Genomic DNA, 22,654 nt, shown 5'->3' with positions numbered 1-22,654 from the left:
TCCAAGAATCAAGAGTTGATGAGACAACCTATTCTGCAACTCGTGTTGTAACAACCCCAAATTCACCTCCAAAAATTCAGGATTTTTTTTAAAGGAGGTGAATTGATTCCAGGACTAATCTATATTCTTGCTCCAACTGTACCAACGCCTGAGCGCGAGCGCGATCGTGCCTTAGCCTCTTAGTATCAGGTCCGGTACGAAACTACCAAAGACGAGACCTTTTGTCAAAAAATCAAATTATTATTTTATTTTTCAAATATAGAATATAACCCAAGGGTTTAGGGTCCATCACAAATTTAACACCACCATTCAAACTATTTATTTCAAACCATAATTTAAAATAAAAAATTTTAAACCATAATTAAACTTAATAAACTTTCACTACAAGTTCACCAAGTTTAAGACCATCCCAAACGTTTAGAACCCAACAACAAATCATAAATCATGCCATATCCAACAAACCCGTTCTGCCATCGCGTCGCTCAGTTAAGCCTAAGTCTCATTGTCTAAAAAATGTTAACTTAACGGGTGAGAACTCATAATTTTTGTACAAAATCTCACATTATATAACAATTAGGAATAAAGCATAAATCAACCAAACGTCAAGTTTAGAAATCATTTATGCATACATTGCAATTCAAATAAGCTTGCAACATAACTCAATTTAAACGTACTTACAATATCACATGATCTAGGAATCAATAAGTATATGATGCATGTACCACTGTATATACAATGCATGAGCCAATACAATTACGATGCATGAATAACTTTTATCTCTTTATTAATACTTGCTTTTAAATGCATATATATGTTTAATGCAATCCAATATAAGTTCTCACGAATACTGAAATGGAAAAACCTTGAGGTTCAAGGTAGATCCCAACTATATTTTAATTACAAACAATTGTATTTTATTATGCACTAGGATCACACACATGTTCTCGATCGATTTTAGACATCCAGTCTCTATCGGAACATTGGGTATCTTTACCCAATGTTGGTATGACAAGGCCTGTACATCCTTCAACGTCACTTTATTTGGTATACTAATATGCTACAATTGAGCTAACATCACCGTCTCTGGGAAAAATGGTGGAAAGTTTCCTACAACCGTGGCTAGGAACATGAACCTTCATATCGGGTTCTTTGGGTAAACAATGCTCACGACATTCAGTATCCTCACGGTCCTCCATGATCACCATCTAAGAATCTCACCCATAAGCGAGCAACCAAGGAATGAAATTAATACACTGCTTAGGTCTCTTTACCTTTTTTAAATTATCATACGTTCTTACCAAAAGAACAAAATTGATTCACACATCCACAACATGCACCTTGTTATGCAACATCCGATTGGGCTTCCACCCCATTCGGTCATAATAGTGTATTATGTATACATTATAACACAATATAAATAATGCATTCACATGATTAATGCATCCATATGCACTAGCACACAACCATTAATAGGCCCACATGTAACTTACTCATAAGTCACATTACAATTCAGTTCATCTCTTGAGCCAATTTATGCATTCAGGCAAGCATTTACCTCATGCGGCATTCACAAGCCACAAATCATAACCACATGCTGCTCATGATCAACATAAGTATATGTACATCACATATGTTGCACAAATAAGGTTTGGTCCACATTTAGAACTTTCATGTTCTTGTAAATCAACATATCATATGCAATTAGGTCAAAGCACTTTACATGCAAAACTGTAAAAACAAAACTCTTTTTTGTCAATGTAAATTTTGTCATGCCTTACACCGAATGAAATAAATTCTAAGACTTTTACTGTAGATAGACAAATATGTTAGTTGTCTATAGGCGAAAACCTAGGGCTAAAAAAATTCTGAATAAGGGAATAATATTTTACTAAAACATCTTTTTTGTTCGTAAAACAAACCTGCCCGGTTCGGCCTTACCGAAGAAATATCAACTAACAAATTTATATAATAAAATAAATTTTATAATTTTTACTGTAATTAGCTAGATGTGTCTAATAAAAGATCCAAGAGAAATCAGGTCTAAACTTTATTCTAGTAGAGAATTAAAATTCACGCACTACATTTTATTTTTGTTTTTTGGACAGACTAGGTTCCAGAAATTTCAGGTTCTTGAACAAACTTTCATGATTTTTAATTCTCAAACCGTAATGAATCAATGCACAAGATTTTTATCGTGTGTTTTTTAATATATAAACTAACACATAAAAATATTGGTCATAAACATCAAATAAATTGGAAGAAATAAAATCAGCAAAAATGTGCAACATTCACAAAATTTTTGTTAGGACAAAAATTTTGTTTTGACTTGCAGAGGTCATATATCTCAATCCGGACCTCAAATGAACCCAAAAATTTTTTATGGGTCTGCTCCTACATGTTCTGGAAAATCCCTCTAAAATTTGAGAATTTTTAGGTTTTAGGTTTACCGTTTTGGAGAATCATAATTTTTTTTAGGACTGGTCAGAACAGAAAAACATAACAAAATGCATTTTTAAGCACATAGATAATATCATGTTTTTTGTAAAGAAAACACAAAAAATATGCATCTCATGATTTTAATTTAATATAACCACATCATATACATGCATGTACATGATCATGCTGGAAATATAGAGGTCTAACTCATAACATGAATCAAATATAATATTCAACATGTTTACGTAAAATATTCCGTGCTTTCCAAAACCGATTCCCAAAAAAGATATCGGGTTTATAAAACCTTCAAATAAATTTCTAATTCATCAAAACTATATTAAATCTAGGCAATGACATATCTAACATGAAACATGAATTTAAACATTAATCCTCATTGTTGCATAGGAGAACATATTAAATTAAGCCTACAATTAAAAATGAATATATAGAATCGAAACTAGGGTTTTAAAAATCAATATAACTTAAATCGAATCGTAGAAACATGATTTCATGCTTAATCAACCTATACTATACCTTAAACATGCTGAATAATGAGAATTCATATACCTTTGATGCATAAACGAATTAATAACACAACGAACATGCGAAAGGGTATCAAACCGCGACGAAAAAGAACCGAAACACTGTAGAAACCCGAAAAGAGATGGTAGATCTCTTTCTCAACTCAAGTGAATGCTGTCCAAGGACAAGATACAGTCTTTGTATCAGACCATACTACAAAAATAACTAAAAAAAATTATGGAGGAAGGCTTACCTTGTCCCTCAAGGTTGGCCGACCTCTTCTTCTTCTTTCCCTTCTCTCTCTTTGCTTCTCTCTTATTTCTCTCTCTCTCTCTCTCTCCCCCAAAATCGTGTGGGAGAGAGGAGGCCTCCCTCCTCTCCTTGTATAGAGGAGTGAGGGTTCTTTGGGTTTGAGTCCTTGGTGGGGGACTCCTCCCCAAAGCAGTCTTACCCTTGAAGTCTCCCACTTGGGTTCAAACTTCATCTAAACCGCTTCTAGAAAATATCTTAATTAATTTCTAATTAATCTCTAAAAATTAAATTCTTAATTATTATGGATTATAGGTCTCTATATGGATTATTGATTCTAAGGTCCATGATCCGACATAGGATCCAACGTGATATACTAATTCACCATTAATTATTTATTTATTAAATGAATTAACATTAATAATTGAATTTAAATTAATTTAAATTTAATATTTGAAATATAAAAAATATTAGGCATTACACGTGTTGTCTTATATTGTTGGCATTTTATCAGCTGGAAGAAGGGCTACTTCTAGATCCTGTGGCCATTTGTCCAGCCTGAACTTTCGGGAGTTCTTTGGGCATAATTTTAAACATATTAGTAGTTGATTGCTGTTCAGTTTCCCTGGTACAAATCAGAAGTTAGAGTGCCCACCAGCAGTAGCTGTTAATCACTATCTTGTCCACTTCCTCTTCCAGTTGTCAACTATTTACATATTTTGGTGCCTTCATACTTGGAAGCCATACAATGTGAAAGTTTTAGGTTGAGAGTTTTGAGGCTCAGACTTTTGATACTTTATTATTTTAGCTATATACTCCAATGCCAACATATCAGGAGAGCTGTTACTACCTAGGTCACATGGATGCGGATACGCTTAGTACAATACAGTAATTTTCAAAAATTGGGACACGGGGGCATGACCATACACACATACATAGATGTATGTCTGTGTGAGTGTGTATAAAACAACAATTTTAAATCATTGCAATTAGCATAATCAAATAATGAAACTATGTTGAAATTGAAATGTAATGTAATTGATGACAAATTTAAAAAAAAATAACTCAATTGAATATAAAATAAGTAAATAAGATCATAAAAGAAAATGGATAAAGTTAATGAGACAATGTTGATAGTGTATGAAACTGGTTTGACCAAGGTTGTATGTATGATATCGTTACCCGTATCAGTCGGGCCCATAATAATACAATATCGTATCGTAAACGTATCATAATTTTTTTTCAAAAAAATCCAAAAAAATCAAGAAAATTCAGAAAATAGCAAAAATTCTAAAAAAATCATATCACATAAAACAATGATGAATTGCACAAAAACCAACCCTAAAATCGCATACGAAGCATTTATGTCTCTATGAGCTGCATAAGACATCATCAAACATCAATTAATATCGAATCCTATATAATATTGCATGTATATCTCAGAACAACAATGCAAAATATTAAATATCTTGCAATCAAGAACATGACACAAGACTCATACTTTCATATTACATAAACAAAAACAAAATAATCAAGTTTATGAACATTTAAGTGTTAAGTTCTTTTAAGACATATTACATGATACCTCAATAATCATACTCATCTTCATCATCATTATCTTTTTCTTCTTCTCCTCCTTCGACATCCACATCGTCTCCAAGATACGTGGGGTCTTTATCATCTACCTATTGTGCTCCTTCCATAGTAATCCACAGAATGTCCTCTTCATTCAAAAGAGTTTCTGCTTCATATTCAACTCATGCATCTAATTGATAAAAATGTGTCAAACTGATGGGATCAAATCACTCTTTGTGCCTCTTTGCTGGTAACTTTTCGATTTGCCTAAAAATATGACATAAAAAAATTAAAATTAGTTGGGTTTTGAATGAAAATAACAAATAAACTTTATAATTTTATATACATCTGTTTCAATCATAAGTTGTAGCGAACATAGGCGAAGTCATTGAGCCTTTTGTGCTCCAATCTATTTATCTTTTTTGGTATGAATTTGCTCAAAGACACTCCAATTTTTCTCGCATTCACTTGCATTACATGTTTGGCTAAGAATGTGAATGACAAAAGCTCTTAAATTTGGAACATCACTTCCAAACCTGGCCCACCACATGTCTGAAAAAAAATAAGAAAATAAGAAATCAATAACACAATAACAGATATACAATCACACAAAATATCATGACTAAATAACAAATTGAAATTAAAATTGAAATAGACAAAATAAATTACTTGGACACATTGTGGCATGGTTTCACACTGTTGCAGGTCTCTCCATATCATACAATGTATTATCATAAGTTTTCATTTTCTTATGAAATTGATTTTGAATGTTATAATCAAGGCTCAACCTTTCGATGCAATCCAAAAGTCTCATGTTGACTTTCCTATCCATTTTAAATGTAGGAGAGTATCTAAATGCAAGATTTAAATAATATGCTGCAATATGAAGATGTTGATTAAGTTTCTGAGTCCATTTATGATAAATAAAGTTTCATATAGATATGTATAATTTTTCTTTCCCTTTAAATTATCTCTAATGACCCCTTTTGCCTTATCTATGGTCTCATAGAGATAACCAATGGCTGGTTTGTCTTCACTGTCAACCAATCAAAGGACATTCATCAAGGGTATAGTTATTCTCAACAACTTCATGCATGAATCCCAAAATTCACTTTTGAATACAATATCTACAATTTCTCTAGGATTTCTTTTTTGTTCATGGGGACATGCATTCCATTCATATGATGAAAACATTTTTTTAGTGCAACTCTATTCTTTACTAGACTTTGTGCACTGTCAAAAAATTTGTAGCAAATCTGGTAATCGCACTAATAATCATCTGATCCCCACCAATGTACTTTCTCATTAGGCTCAAAACTCATGCATGATTGTAAATAAATTTATTAATTTCTTGGCTGCATTCAACTGTTTGATGTGCCTCATCCATGCTGCCAATGTCTTCAAGCATGAGGTCTATGCAATGGGCAGCACACGGAGTCCAAAAGAATGACCCAAAATTTTCTGCCAGTTCTTTACGTGCTGCCCTATAATTTGTTGCATTGTCAGTAATTTGTACAATGTTTTGAGGCTGAACATTTTCCACAACTTGGTCAAAAACTCTCAACCATGGTTTTAAAACCCGTGACTCGGAACTCGACTCGTTCTTTATGGACTCGTGACTCGGCGGGTCAACTCGGTGACTCGGACTGGGTTTTGTTAACTTTTGATTTTAAAAGAAAAACAATATATAAATTATCATTTAAACATATAAAAGTTTGTAGAATGCCTTAATTACTAGTGTAATTGATTAATAATTAAAATAACATCAGGTAAAACTATATCTAACTTATAATTACTCATCTAATAGCAAAAAATCGAACAACCAAGCAAAACAATAATTCAATATTTCAATAGAAATAACCCCTTAAGTAAAGTTAAGTTACAAAGTTCATAAATATAAAGTTAATGATCATAACACAATGACAAAATCAAATTTCATTCATCCAAAATTCATCCACTTTTACAAAATATGATATCTCAATTCTCAAGTCAAGAGTCAATGACTCAAATCTCAAATAGAGGCGAAGTGCTATTATTTGGAACTTCATTTGAATAAATTCTTGAGTTGGAAGTAGAAATTAATGGCTGAATTGGAGTACTAGTGGTTGCATTTTCCCTTGCATCTTCATCTTCAACTCCATCACCACCTTCGTCATCAATAAGATTAGCTTCTTCAATGTTTTCAACTTCCATCTCCAAGTCTCTTAAGAAATCCTTCATTCAATAAAATATGACACATTTGAGTTAACATGCAATAGAGAAAGACAAAAAACTAAATTAAAACAATTTTAATCAAGTTAAAATATCCAACAAACTTTTACGATTTTACCTCATCTCCATCTAAAACTCCTTCTTGCATGACCCATTCATCCATTGGTGTTTGCAAATATATATTGTCCAAAGAAATTGGGTCAAGACGTGTTCTCTTTAATTGCTTTTCTCTCAGACATAAATTATAATGGACAAACACTAAGTCATTAAGTTTCTTTTGAGCTAATCTATTTCTTCTCTTAGTGTGAATTTGATCAAAGGTACTCCAATTTCGTTCACATCCAACTAAGTATACGAATAGCAATTTTTTGAAGATCGGGGGCACATATTCCATGCATTTTCCACCACATTGCTGCATATAGCCAAAACACACAAAAATGAAAAGTTGATTAAAGAAATATTCTTTTGCACAACACAACAATAATGTTAAAGATAAATCACCTGGCTTATGCTCATCTCTAGTCATAACAGCTATAGAAGTACCAAAATCTGCACTTGCGTCTTCAAATAACTCAAGTTGCTTGCATGCGCTTACTCTAGCTGAAATATTTGGCTCCAACTTCTCAATACATTGAATTAAACCACGCCTTACTTCAGGATGCTTTGTGAATTACATGAAATAGTGCAAATAGTCAAATACATTAAATTGGTAATTGATAAAAGAAAGTTCATATTAAAAAATTAAAACAATTAATAAAAAGATATAAACAAATACATACCTTAGAAAATTGTGGACTATAGTGGTATTTGGGATTGAGATAGTATGTTGCTGCATGAAGAGGGTGATGAAGTTGATTTTCCCAACGATTGTCAATTATTTTCCAATAAGGTTTATACTTTTTCTCGTCATTGTCATGAATTTCTTTTATAGCCTCTTTGGCTCTATCCATAGCTTCATAAAGATAACCCATTGTAGGATTTTCTTTACCATCGACCATTCTCAAAACTTTGACCAGAGGTTCTATAGTTTTAACAGTTGATTCTACGACTCTCCAAAAATTACTATTCAATATAATATCCTCCATCTCTTTCCCCTCAGCAAATGATGAATATTTTGAATTGTTCCATTCATCTGATGCCATCATTTTTCTAAGACCACTTCGATGTTCTAGCAAAGATTGAAGCATGATAAAATTAGTGGCAAATCTTGTAGTAACCGGTCTTAGAATTTCTTTCTTATTAGAAAATTGAGTCCTCATTAGGTTCAAAACAAAAGTATGATTGTAGATGAACTTCGTGATCCTTTTTCCTTTTTCCACATATCCAGCTATGCTTTTTATCTTAGAAAAATCTTCAAGCATGAGATCTATGCAATGAGCTGCACAAGGAGTCCAAAATATGGTTTTCCTCCTATCCTCCAACATATTTCCAGTTGCTTGATAGTTGGCTGCATTATCTGTGATTATCTGTCATTTTTAAATTTCAAAACATTATTAACATACTAGACAAATTATAAATATCAATGTTTAATAGAAAATTACAAAAGAACAAAATAATATACCTGAACAACATTCTCTGCACCTACTGTTTCCACCACTTCATCAAATAATTTTAATAAATTTTCTCGGTTCTTCACGATACTTGTTGCATCAACTGATTTCAAGAAGTAAATGCCCCTTGGACAATGGACCAAAAAATTTATCAATGTTCTTTGTGTTGCATCTTTCCAACCATCAACCATAATAGAACAACCCATTTCAGCCCAAGACTCCTTGTATTCTTTGAAATAATCATCAATTTTTTTAATTTCTTCTTGTAACAATCTTTCAGAAATCTCAGATGAAGAAGGCGGCTTCAATCCCATTCCTACTGAGGAACAAACTTCAATCATCTTCGTAAAGTAAGGAGAATTGGCTGCGTTGAAAGGAATGGCTGAATGATAAAAAAATCTCGCAATAGCTGAACATAACCTATCTTTAGCTTTTTTATCCAAAGCTGCTTTTATTCCAAGTTGTTTCATTGATGGAGACCCTGTCTTCACTTTAACAAAAGCATCAAGATTATGCTTTGGGGCATCGTTCATCAATTTTTTTCCCTTTATATATCTTTTCTCAGAAGACTCATCACTTTCATCTGACAAGTCCATATCATTATCATTTACTTCAACAAAGGAACCAATCTCATTTACAACATTTCTCTTATATATTTTGTGTTCCTTAAATGACTCCAAATTCTTACGATTTTTTTTTCTTACAGATTCTTCGACTTTGTCACATGGTTCCACCTCTCCTTTAATACCAGCAAGATGATACTTAAGTCTATTAATGCCACCACTCATTTGTTTTGTACACCAAGTACATTGTACCCTCTTCTTTTTCTTATCAAGTGGTAAACCAAAATCCCACACAAGGTCCTTTCCTTTAGTGAATGCTATTGGAGTCCTTGAAGATCCTTCTTCTGACATTTCTTTGATGATTTGATAAATCTAAAACTTTTAAATTTGAAAAGTTAAAAACATACGCACGGTTAGTAGATTATGCACAAACCCACCAAGGAACAACGTTTAAAAACTTAAAAACATAGTGTCATACAAGTATAAAACTAAAACTATACATGGTACACTACATAACGCACACAAACTGAACACTGTATATGCTCATCAGCATAAGCAAGTTATCATTTTTTTTTACTATTAACATTTGCACGATCAAGTTATCAACAACAAAAAAAACCATTAGTGCATGCTTCGTTGCCAAAAAAAATAAATAATGGATCCATGCTAATTTTTTTTGTCAAATTTGTTTGGTTAAAATAGCGAAAGAAATGATGGCATATTATGTCACAACTTCAGCAACCTACATCTTCAACAGTGAGAATAAAGCAAACCCAATCTTGGCTGCATCTATCAAGGATAAGAACAAGAAATATGCAATGCTATTGATTTGCACACAAACTACCAAATAGCCACATTGAATTTCTCCAGAATATGATGGTGAAAAAAATAAACAAAAGCCTTCAAAGAAAAGTGTCCACAGAAAAAGAAGAGGTCTACAACATTGACATACACACAAGCAGAAAAAATAGAACTGCATCTCTTATACAAAGTACAAACATGGATAATAGAAATGTTCAAAACGATATTTATATATTTGACAGGCTGCTATTCAAAATGGAAAAAAGTACCCCTGGTAACCATGTGGAAGTTCTCAAAGCAAAAATCCAGTGAACTTGTCATATATTTATTAAAGGCTGAGGAATTTGACTTGCAATATTTGTGTGTCTGTGCCTAGTTTTCAATGTGTATTTCAGTGTGCAGGGATAACAATTCAGCTCCTGAAGTCATCAGAATTTGGTGTGGAGAAATTCTACTCTTTTTTCGCAGGTCACCCAGTATTAAACCCCAATCAGGCTTGAATGTTTTTTTATGGGACATTTAATCTGTTTATCACCCTTGCATATGCAAATAAAGTGTTCTAAATTAGAACATTTAATCTGTTTATCACCCTTGCATATGCAAATGAAGTCACCAGGGATAACAATTCCCCAAGATGTGTACTAAGTAGTAACACAACATTTTAAGGTATGAATCAGGTGTCTAAGTAAGAACTAGAAGAATGTTGCTACATCTAGTACCAAACTAGAACATTGTTGTTTCCCCAAAAAAATTGAACATATGGTGGAAAACGTGACTGTGCTGTCACAGAATTCAGAGTACGTTACTTGCAACGCTTGTTGAGGCCCTTGTTACTTTGTGACATAATATACTTTCCAGGATTGCAAAACCTATGTTAATGAAAGAACTAGCACATTCTGACAAACTACCATTTCATACAAAAGATCACAAACTAACAAGGGCCTAAATCCAATTCAATAAGAAAATACATGTTACAAAGACGTGAAACTTGGTCAGTATATCAGACTACATCCTGTGAGGCATACCTGTGAGGCGTACGCTTCAAGAATTGAGGCGCACGCCTCGCCTGTGAGGCGTACGCTTCAAGTGCTGAGGCGTACGCCTCACCTGTGAGGCGTACGCTTCAAATACTGAGGGTACGCCTCACCTGTGAGGCGTACGCTTCAAATACTGAGGGTACGCCTCGCCTGGGAGGCGTACGCCTCGCAGGCGATGTCGCAGCATCCGAAGGACCACCTTGAATCCAACGTTTAAAAACTCGTCGGAAAATCTTGCCGGAAAAACATACCTGGTGGCGTCGAAAAATGTCGCCGATGGACTATTTTTGCTGGAGAAGACACGTCGGAGCTGCGACGATGTGCCTTCGCCATCGATATGCCTTCGTCGGCGACCTGGCGTCACTGTTCACGCCGGAGTTAATGTTCGCGATGCAAATACAAAACGAAGAAAAATTCCACTGTTCACGCTGGCGTCACTGCTCACGTCGGCGTCACTGCTCACGCCGGAAACTCCTTTCCGGCGGCGCTTTTCTCGCCGGATGGCTACAGCTGCAGCCGCACCTTCTCGGCTTTTCCCCTCTTCAGTCGAGGGTTAAACGCAATGAACAATGAAAACCCTTTAGGTTTTCGCATTTCGTTAACCATTTAAAGGGTAAAATATTTAATATTGCGAAACTGCCATTAAAACAAACCCTCCGAGTTGTCCGATTTTTTTTGACCCATGACTCGTCCCGAGTCGCGCGAGTCGTCCAACGAGTTTTGTAAGAAGGAAAACGACAGACCTCGCCCGAGTTCTACGTGACTCGGCCGAGTCAGGCCGAGTCTAGCCGAGTCATGCCCGAGTCTTGGTCACCCGAGTATGCCTTACCGGGTTAACCCGCTGGAGGGCCGAGCCGAGCTGAGTCAACAAGTTGACTCAGCGAGTTTTTAAACGTTGCCCTCAACAATACATCTGTTGTCTTGGGCGTATCAGACAAATCAATTGATTTCAAAAACATGGTTCATTTGGGACAATAGACAAAGAAATTTATCAAGGTCCTTGACTTTCTGTCTGTCCATTCATCTGCCATGATGCTGCACCCAGATTCTCTCCATGACTACCTCATCTCATCACAATATGCCTTCACTTCTTTCACATTAATATATAAAACTTTTTTCTCTCAAAGCATGATATGAAGGCATTTTTATATCCAAACCCGATACTAGTTATGGCCTGAAAATGAAAGGAATTTGCTTTATTAAAAGGAATGCAAGCATCATAGAACCATTTCCCAACCGTGGCATCTGTTTGCTTGACTAAATGCTGATGACTCGTCGCAGTACGAATGTCAGGTTGCGCTCCAGGGGCAGTCCTAGTAGGGAAAAAAATCCTACTATCAAGGTCCTTGACTTTCTGTTTGTCCATTCATCTGCCATGATGCTGCACCCAGATTCTCTCCATGACTACCTCATCTCATCACAATACGCCTTCACTTCTTTCACATTAATATATAAAACTTTTTTTCTCAAAGCATGATATGAAGGCATTTTTATATCCAAACCCGATACTAGTTATGGCCTGAAAATGAAAGGAATTTGCTTTATTAAAAGGAATGCAAGCATCATAGAACCATTTCCCAACCGTGGCATCTGTCTGCTTGACTAAATGCTGAGGACTCGTCGCAGTACGAATGTCAGGTTGCGCTCCAGGGGCAGTCCTAGTAGGGAAAAAAATCCTACTAGAGTCTCTAGCTCTACATTGTGGTCCTCCTCTTGAAGAATTGCGTCCTCTTCTTATTTCTCTTCTTTTTGTGTCCATGGCGGCAATTGCGGCTCTACTACTAGCACCATTCACATCTTTTCCCTTCACTGTATAACTTTCTACTTCTGATCCTATGTTATGGTCTGTAGGATCATAAGTAGGGAGCTCATCTTCGTAATAGACATCCTCCCAGGGCTCTACATACCCCATTTATGCCCCAATCATCTCTCTTTCTTGTCTTTTTTCTCTCAGATCATCAAGTAATTGTTAGCATTGCCATTTTACGACATTCGACAATTTTCTTAACTTGCATGCTTGCATATTATGATGTGTCTCGGCTAAATGATGCTTGAAAATAGAGATACCATCCGAAAAAGAAATTTAACAATAGTTGCCCTTGATTTTTAATCGATTTCCATTCATTACTTGAGTGTCCCATTGCCATGCCGCATCCTCTGATACCATCTTTCCTCAAAAACACTCAATAAGAAGCAAAGAGTAGGGATTTTTTACCTTAACCCACTTTCTTGAGTGAAAAAATGATAGAAATGCACTCTTACTTGAGAAAATCGCAAAAGCCCTCTTCCTTGCGCACGAATCGGCCCCCAAATCTATCTCACGAAACCTAGGGTGCATGGGTTCCCTTCTAACAACCTTTAGACATATGGAGAACTCGGCCCTTAAAAGGCCTTTTAAATCCAAAACAAAAAAAATTGAGTTTCAGATCCTTTTTAAGTGCGTCACCCCCGTATGATACAGGGGTGTATCGTACAATACACACTCATATCGCGATACGAGTGTGTATCATTTCATAAACCACAAAAGTAACGATACATATCATACCATACTGTATTGTACGATAGAGACAACCTTGGGTTTGACTATGTTGATGAAGTGTTCTATCATATCCGAGCATCATGTTGTGTTGGTACGGAATACACATGCTAAGTGAAGTGCCTGTGTGACATAGGTCCCTACAAGCTTTCCTTCAATGCTGCTTGCCAAAAGTTTAGCATATTCACTTCAACGTTACTTGGATATATCTCGGAATCATTAGACATAAATATACATGTAACTTTTTGAGACCTATAACAACAATAGCTTTGTTCTTAAGCAAACTGACTTCTTGAATCAAGCTAACCACCTAAACCACACTTAATGAGGCCAGGTTTTCTCAAAATGCAGAAAGAAAAGAGAGAGAAACACAATGGAAGAGGAAAAACCGGTCTCTAGACCCAACCTATCTAGATTAGTTGGTTAATGTGATGCTATATGTATGCCTTGCTCTTTGCTTGGTCTATAATCAAAGTATGATGCTCTATGCTTTCCGTGGCGAGTTTGGTATTATCAGCTAAGGCCAAATGTTCATTTATCTACCAGATGAATCTTGTGAGCCTATAGAGTATTGTTTTCTTTTATTTTATGCATCTACCATTTTAAGCCTGCCACTCCAATATGATTCTTATATGTTGGCAGTATGCTTGCAGTTTGGCTCATGGATTCTATTTCTCAATCCTTCGTTGGTTTGGATTTTCTGCTTTGATATCAAGCCGAGGTTGACTGAACAACTTGTTGGTGATTTGCAGTCTCTCACTTAATACCATATAAGATATGGATATGTCTCTTATTGCAAGAACTGTTTTTTGAAATCTTACACAATAGTTGACATCTCTCTATGGTCTACTTATTGGTTGCTTACAATGTAGTTCCCAAGAGATCAAAGCTTGTGGTTCAAATGGGTGTAACCATCTATCATGATGCTACATCAAGTTTCTCTCCTTGACTGCCTCATCTCATCACAATTTGCCTTCACTTCTTTCACATTAGCATCTAAAACTTTTTCGCTCAGAGTATAATATGAAGGCATTTTATATCCAGACCCGATACTCGGTTTGGCATCTGTCATAGCATGAAAATGAAAGGAATTTGTTGCATTAAAAGGAATGCATGCATCATAGAACCATCTCCTACCATCCGCCTGCTCGACTAAATGCTGAGGAGTCATCGTAGTACGAATGTCGGGTTGCGCCCCATAAGCAGTAGTCCTAGGAGGAATAAAGCTCTTAATAGAGCTTATCGCTCTACTTCTTGAAGAACTCCTGCATCCTCTTCTTTTTGTGTCCGCGACGGCTGTTGCTGCTCTACTACTGGCACCATTCACTCCTTTTTTCTTCGCTGTATAACTTTTTACTTCTGATCCTATGCTATGGTCTGTAGGATCAGAAGTAAGGAGCTCATCTTCGTAATAGACATACTCGAGCTCATCTTCGTAATAGACATACTCTCAAGGCTCCACATACCCCATTTTTTCCTCAATCATCTCTCTTTCTTATCTTTTTTCTCTCAGATCATCAAGTAATTGTTGGTATTGCCATTTTACGACATCCGGCAATTTCCTTGACGTGCATGCTTGCACATTATGATGTGTCTCGGCTAAATGATGCTTCAACATAGAAATACCATCCGAAAAAGAAATTTGACAATAGTTTTCCTTGAGTTTTAATCGGTCTTCAATCATTACTTGAGTGCCCCATTGCCATGCCGCATCCTCTGATACCATTTTTCCCCAAAAACACTCAATCAGAAGCAAAGAGTAGGGATTTTTTACCTTAACCCACTTTCTTGAGTGAAAAAATGATAGAAATGTACTATTGAGAAAATCGCAAAAGCCCTCTCCCATACACACGAATCGGCCCCCAAATCTATTTCACGAAACCTAGGATGTGTGGGTTCCCTTCTAACAACCTCTTGACATATGGAAAACTCGGCCCTCAAAAGGCCTTTTAAACCCAAAACAAAAAAATCAAGTTTCAGGTCCTTTTTAAGTGCGTCACACTCGTATCGCGATACGAGTATGTATCGTATTGTAAACCCCAAAGGGCCAAAAGTAACGATACATATCGTATTGATACAGACAACCTTGGGTTTGACTATGTTGATGAAGTTTTGTATCATGTTGGTACAGGATACACATGCTAAGTGAAGTGCCCGTGTGACATAGGTCACTACACGCTTACTTTTAGTGCTTATTGCTAAAAGTTTAGCATATTCACTTCAACGTTACTTGGATATATCTCGTAATCATTAGACATAAATATACATGTAACTTTTTGAGACCTATAACAACAATAGCTCTGTTAAGCAAACTGACTTCTTGAATCAAGCTAACCACCTAAACCACACTTAATGGGGCCAGGTTTTCTCAAAATGCAAAAAGAAAGGAGAGAGAAACATAAAGGAAGAGGAAAAACTGGTCTCCAAACCTAACCTATCTAGATTTTTTAGTTAATGGGATTGCTATATGCCTGTCTTTGTCTTTGCTTGGTCTACAATCAAAGTATGATGTTCTATGCCTTCCATGGCAAATTTGGTATTATCAGCTGAAGCCAGATCATTTATCTGCCAGATGAATCTTGTGAGCCTACAGTTTATTATTTTCTTCTATTTTATGCATCTACCATTTTAAGCCCGACACTCCAGTATGATTCTTATATGTTTCCAGTATGCCTACACTTTGACTCATGGGTTCTATTTCTCAATCCTTCATTGGTTTGGATTTTCTGCTTTGATATCAAACCAAGGTTGACTGAACAGCTTGTTGGTGATTTGCAATCTCACTTAATACCATATAAGACATGGATCTGTCTCTGATTGCATGAACTGTTTTTTGAAATCTGACACAATAGTTGACGTCTCTCTTCCCAAGAGTTCGAAGCAGGTGGAGGTTCAAATGGGCAGTGTAACCATGTGATTTTTTTTAGGTTCCAAAGTTGATACCCCACCCCCACCCCCACCACAAGGAGTTAGCCATGTATATTTGCTAAGTTGTAAAAAACTGCATAGGTTCCTCTGTATTATAGGCACTTAGGAGACCAGCTTCCAACAGTTGATTGTTTTTGGGTGGTGGCAAGAAGTTAAAGTTCTAGTGCTAATCATATCAGGCTTGGGTTGCAATGTCTACCTCTTCTAGACAACAGCTCATAAGAAGGTTTTGTGGATGAAAGGGTAATGATTCTTTGCTCCAAAAACCAGGACGATTATGTTTTCCACTCATGATTATAATGACACTCTTAATGTTGGCATCACGGACAGGATGTGTCATAGAAGTATCAGTAACTTGGTGTTGTGGACTTTGAATTATTTCATGCCAAGGGCATTGTCTTGTCTTTTTCTCCTGTTTGTCTATCCATGTATACATCCCTGTGATGCATGTGAGAAATGCATCAATTAGGAGTCTTTTGGAGATGACAATCGTTTTTGTTTTCTACTCAACCTAACGTGTTGGCTATGTGCTTGGCTTGGGAGTAAATGATTACGAATTGAGTAGTTGAGTTGACCATGTGCTTGAGCTCGTGAGTCAGGGTCTTAATTCCCCCTGTTCTGTTATGGAGAAAGAAAAAGATTACGAATTTTGGGTAGTTGTTTGATCCAATTCTGTGATCCATTTTTTCCATCAGCCCTACTGTATGGTGTCCATAAACTTATGTTACAGCAATATCATATGTTTTCCTTGCACCATCATTAGTATGAAATCACAATTTTGCATGTGGTGTTGATAATCTTACTACATGGCATCGTATTTCTAAAGTTGGTGTCATCCATGTTATTGAGTGCTCGGTACCGTGTTTGCTTACAACTCATGGTTGCGTTAAACATCGATGCATGGGTTGTTCCTTAGTACCATGGGGCCTGCAATGAGGCAATGAAACTAAAATGCCTTCTAACCAAGTTATGCATGAACACGTTAAGATGGGCTGTGATATACATGCAGAATATCTTATTATACTAGTGTCCTAGATATCCTTGTTTCGATGGACTAGATTACATGGGCACCAAATTGCCATTTCTTCTCTGTTCAAAATGCATGCGGAAACATCATTGATGGCATTGCTTTGCAGGTTCCCAGGAGCACTGCTGCTACGATTCCTAGACATGAAGCAAAATCAAAAGAGAAGTGTGTTGTGATGTAACACCAGGATTGCAGTTGACATGTATTTATACTGTAAAATGATCTCTTCATGTAATTGTGGAAAATCTTTGCCCCCCCATCTGTATCTTTCGAGCATTTGGCCAGTTTGTACATCAGAGAAATAATCAATCCATGTATTAAGCAAAACCATTTTTGGGTGTAAATTCCATCATTCAATGGGTATTTCCCAACTCTTGAGAGCATATAACAGGCTTGGAAACACACAAACGGCTTCATATTACTCTAATCATCAAACTAATTGAAACTTAATCAACAGCAGATCAATAAACCGAAGGAAATAGGACAATCCGTACAAGTTTTCCCCGTACAAGTTTTCCCCTTGAAAGCAGGTCATAAAATCATTCGAACTGATTAATCCATCTTTGTCCATGTCAAATAACGTGCATAAATCGTGCAACTTCAGCAGACATGAGAATCTAAATAAGCGTTCATTTTTTTTGCTGGCGAGTTTAATAGCTATAAATACTTAAGAATGTCTACTGTATGAGAGCAGAATCATGCATTTTCCTCACGTATGGATCTCTAGAATCAAACATCTATATCTCAAATCAGTTTGAGCAATTGCATGCCCTTCGCATGCCTGAACTCAGCCTTTAAGACATTAATAACATTCACTGTTTAAGACAATTGGATATTTGCCAAAGGACTGAGCTTGATCAATGGTGCTTAAGATAAATGCCCATTTTCTACAAGATGCTCATTATTTAATTCAGTAATTGCTTCTAGTATATTACTTCAAACTGCTTGTTTAACTTTACACTTAACATTTTATTTAGCTTTGAGAGTAACTAAGTAAATGTTGCCACTAAATAACATTGATTCTACATCATTATTGTCCAAGATATCTATCCATATATGCATATATGTTGGCCATCTAATTTTGGAGAACAACTATAATGGATGATCATTGACTCTTCTATGTATCCAATTTTACAAAACATCAATGCTATAAATTCATTATAGCTATTTTTTTTATACCATTATAGATCTCCAAGCAGGGTGATTAGTGCTACGGTTGTATACTTTAACCCTTTCAGAGGTCATCATTAACTGTTTATACAAAACACACAATATATCATTCATCTAATGAAAATAATATGTAAGAAAACACCATCAATATACATTTCATAAATTCAATTAATATAACTACCTACAAGAAGTACTCTGAAAACCAACTATCCACAATAACCCTGAACCCCTATTCAATACTTGTGTGCAGTTAACTCTAACCCCATTATACCAACACAAAACCATTAAATATTAACTAAAGGATAATCAAACAAACATAAATCATTTACAAGATAAACAAATATATATGTATAAAAAAATTCTAAACATAATAAACCCTAAACAGTAAATTCGATGGTAAATACTAAATAAAACATAAAAAAAACATACAAAATGACAATCAAACACAAATACACGTGGAATGCTCAAATTTATAAAAAATATATTGATATGCATATATATTGTTTGTATGAAACTTACTTTTCAATATAACAGAGGAAGTTGCTTACAATATACCACAATCTCATTGGAATGCAACAAAAAATTTGACAAAAATAATTGCAAGAGAAAATAAAAATGTTGAGGGTTCTAGAGGAAAAAAGGGTTAGGGTTCTTTATAGAAAACAAAAGAAAAAAATAAATTAACAAAAATAACTTTATATATGATTCAATAAATATGCAAATATACATAAATTCACATACCTAATATTTGCATACATTGCCACATATTTGTGGATTTTCTTGATGATCAATTACTAAAAAGTGGTTTGTTTGATATCTTGTGAATGTCATACTATATATGTGAATTTAGTAAGGTATTTGTGAAGTTACATAGGTTTTAGTTACAAGAGGTTCATAAATTTGGTTTTGCGAATTTCACATGTTATATGCATAGATCACCACATATTTGTGGATCTCCTTGAGGTTTGCTTCTGTGAAGGATAAAAATATCCTAAAGAAGTCCGACAGAAGACATCTAAAAAATTATGCAGCATTTTAGAAAATGCCATTTTTTGTTGTATAATACAATCATTTTTAAAAAAATCAATGGTTGACAAAACACATGATTTAAAAAAAAATCATTAAAAAGTTACAACCTAAAAGTTTGGTCAGATTTGATCAAAACAATCAGAATTAATAAGATCTCGGGGATACAAAGATAGAGGATGACATAGGGTATGTACACTAGAATATATATATATATATATGTGTGTGTGTGTGTGTTATAATTTGGTCTCATTTTTGTTAGGCCTCAATTTTGGTCCTAGCAAAAAAAGTGGCTGCGGATCATTTTTTGCTCGATCTAAACCAATAGATGTGTTTAACATAGTCTACTTAGTAGATAATATGCATTCAATTAGGTACTTTTTTATAGACATGTATTTTTTGTAGAAGGTTGAAAAATCAACCGCGCATGTTGAGCTAAAATTTGATGAAAATAATTCTAAATTTTTTGGTAAATTGATTCTTCCAAAACATGTTTTGTGGTAAATAAACAATTGTGAACACGTCTATAGGTTCACATTCGACAAAAAACACCTATAACCATGTTTTTTTGCTAGTATTTAACTTGAGACCTTACAAAAAATGAGACTTCACTAGAACATTTCTCTCTCACACACACATATGTGTATATATATAAAACATGCTTTTATATATATATATATATATATATATATATATATATATATATATATATATATAGAGAGAGAGAGAGAGAGAGAGAGAGAGAGAGAGAGAGAGAGAGATCATCAAAGACATGAAACCAGACACTTTTTCGTCATTGATTGCATACAATCAGTGGCAAAAATGTCATTTTTTTGCAAAAAATGACCTTTAGCATTTTTGAACGGTCAAGAAAAGCAATTTTTCTGCCAAGGCCTTTAGCTACGGTCATGGCCATTGCTGAAGGTCACAAAACTGAAAAAAAAACAATACGTGATGAGATGGCCGCGTGTCTGACATTACTCTCTCTCTCTATATATATATATAGAGAGAGAGACAAAAATATGTCAAAAAATAAGATTTACTTTTTGTTAAACTCTATTTTTTCCATTTGTAAACCTTATGATAGGATCCAAATCCAAATAACGAATGATAGAGAAAAAAAGCAAAACCCACTTCCTTTTGGTTTTTTCATTTTTTTTCCATAAAAAATTATTGTCAACATTACAAGATGACCCGTTCTATATTATATTTAACTTTAACTGCTGCTTTGGTTTGGACGAAAAACTAATTGCACTGACTCAATCATTACCAACTTAACTCATTCAGTTCTTGAGTGTCTAGTTTTGGCCCAACATAAACAAGAGGTAAGCTAGGTTCAGTTCACATGACAGGCTTATCTGAAAAAACTGGGATAAACCAAGATATTGTAGTTCTTTTTATTGTGGAGGAATTTCAGTCCTTTTTGTACAAGTGGGTGAGTCCAAAATCCAGATAACGAACCCACAAAGACCAGACTCAAGCTGGTTTATTAACAAGTGGGTGAATCCATATGTTTCTCCTCTGCAGTGGACACGTCATCGATCCGTGTGGTAAAGAAAAAGAAATCCCTTCTGAGCCGTCTTAGTGTCCAAAATCCAACGGTCGAAAACCCTTCCCTCCAAATTCCCAAAATTTCCAAACCCGCCGTTCTCAACTTAAATACCGCTGTCCCTTGCTTCCATCCATTCATCCCACATCCTTTGTCTCTCTAGAGTTACGCACACTCCCTTCCTCTCTCACTCTCAATCAGATGGCTCGCACCAAGCAGACCGCCCGGAAGTCCACCGGAGGGAAGGCTCCGAGGAAGCAGCTGGCGACGAAGGCTGCCCGGAAGTCGGCCCCGGCCACTGGCGGTGTCAAGAAGCCCCACAGGTTCCGGCCGGGGACCGTCGCCCTGAGGGAGATCCGCAAGTACCAGAAGAGCACTGAGCTGCTCATCCGTAAGCTCCCGTTCCAGCGCCTTGTCCGCGAAATCGCGCAGGACTTCAAGACCGATCTCCGGTTCCAGAGCACTGCCGTTGCTGCTTTGCAGGAGGCGGCGGAATCCTACTTGGTGGGTCTCTTTGAGGATACCAACCTCTGCGCCATTCACGCCAAGAGGGTCACCATCATGCCCAAGGACATTCAGCTGGCCAGGAGGATCAGGGGCGAGCGCGCTTGATTTTGTTTCTTCCCCTTTTCATAGACTTCAAAGTTGTTTCTGTAGGGAGGATTTTCTTTGATGTGTTGTGTTTTGGGGCTATGGTTGCTGTAACTATCTCTGGTGTTGTCAATGAAATGGCTGGCTTTCTGATTTTTTTTTTTAGCAAAAATGATCGATTCTGAGCGGTGTCTCAAAATCGTTTGTTCAAGCAGGTTGGTGTTTCAATTCTTTGTTTGGGGATTTGGTTTTGATTATTGCTTGCTTACTTTGGATTATGACAACAAGGGAGAAGTCAGCCATGTTGGTGATCTTTAAATAAGGATGAATTTTGGCGGTAATGCTTTAGGATCAGTGGCTTTTTCTGAAATTTGTCTGCGATCGACCAGTTTTTGATTAGCCTTGATTTCTTGAGTATTAAGTCTGTTTGATGTTCTTGGATGATGGTGTATTTTCTATTTGTCTTGGTATGTAATCGGAGAGGGTTCGATTTACCATAAAATCTAACTACTTATCTAGGAAAAGCTGAAAAATACCAGAAATTGCTAGAAAACACAAAAATTAACCTAAAAGCAGGAATTAAATCAAATTAACAAGAAATACTGTATTCAATCTCAATTATGAATTCTCAACCTGACTGTTAATATTAGATCTTTCTTATATTTATAGATGATAATCCACAACTTATAATTTATAAAACCTGGATCTTGAGTTCAAAATCCATTACAATAATTCAAATACTGATATCCACACTAAATAATATGGAAATGATTTAACAAGAGATGTGAGCCCGAGTATATATTGCGCTGCTCTTGCATCACTTAGTTGTCTATTCTTTAGAATGTATTGTCATTCATGTAAAGCATCAATGGTGCTGAACTTT

General features: G+C 35.6%; 2 protein-coding genes across 2 annotated transcripts in view; both read left to right on the top strand.

Moving 5' to 3' along the window:
* The window catches only part of LOC149842606 (uncharacterized), a 70,551-nt gene extending 52,747 nt beyond the window's left edge, over positions 1-17,804 (top strand). The window contains exon 12 of the mRNA XM_090001513.1: positions 17,545-17,804. Within this exon, the coding sequence (XP_089857639.1) occupies positions 17,545-17,616 (72 nt within the window). The 3' untranslated portion in view covers positions 17,617-17,804. The remainder of the gene's footprint in view (positions 1-17,544) is intronic.
* Positions 17,805-21,354: 3,550 nt separating this feature from the next.
* Positions 21,355-21,829, top strand: LOC149842605 (histone H3.2-like). The gene has a single exon (XM_090001512.1). It carries the CDS (start codon positions 21,382-21,384, stop codon positions 21,790-21,792), a length of 411 nt encoding a protein of 136 aa, XP_089857638.1. The 5' UTR covers positions 21,355-21,381; the 3' UTR covers positions 21,793-21,829.
* Positions 21,830-22,654: the final 825 nt, after the last annotated feature.

Source organism: Nuphar pumila, chromosome 3, assembly GCF_984573655.1.
Source record: "Nuphar pumila chromosome 3, dmNupPumi1.hap1.1, whole genome shotgun sequence".
Lineage (NCBI taxonomy): Eukaryota > Viridiplantae > Streptophyta > Magnoliopsida > Nymphaeales > Nymphaeaceae > Nuphar > Nuphar pumila.
This window is presented reverse-complemented; position numbering and strand designations above follow the sequence as displayed.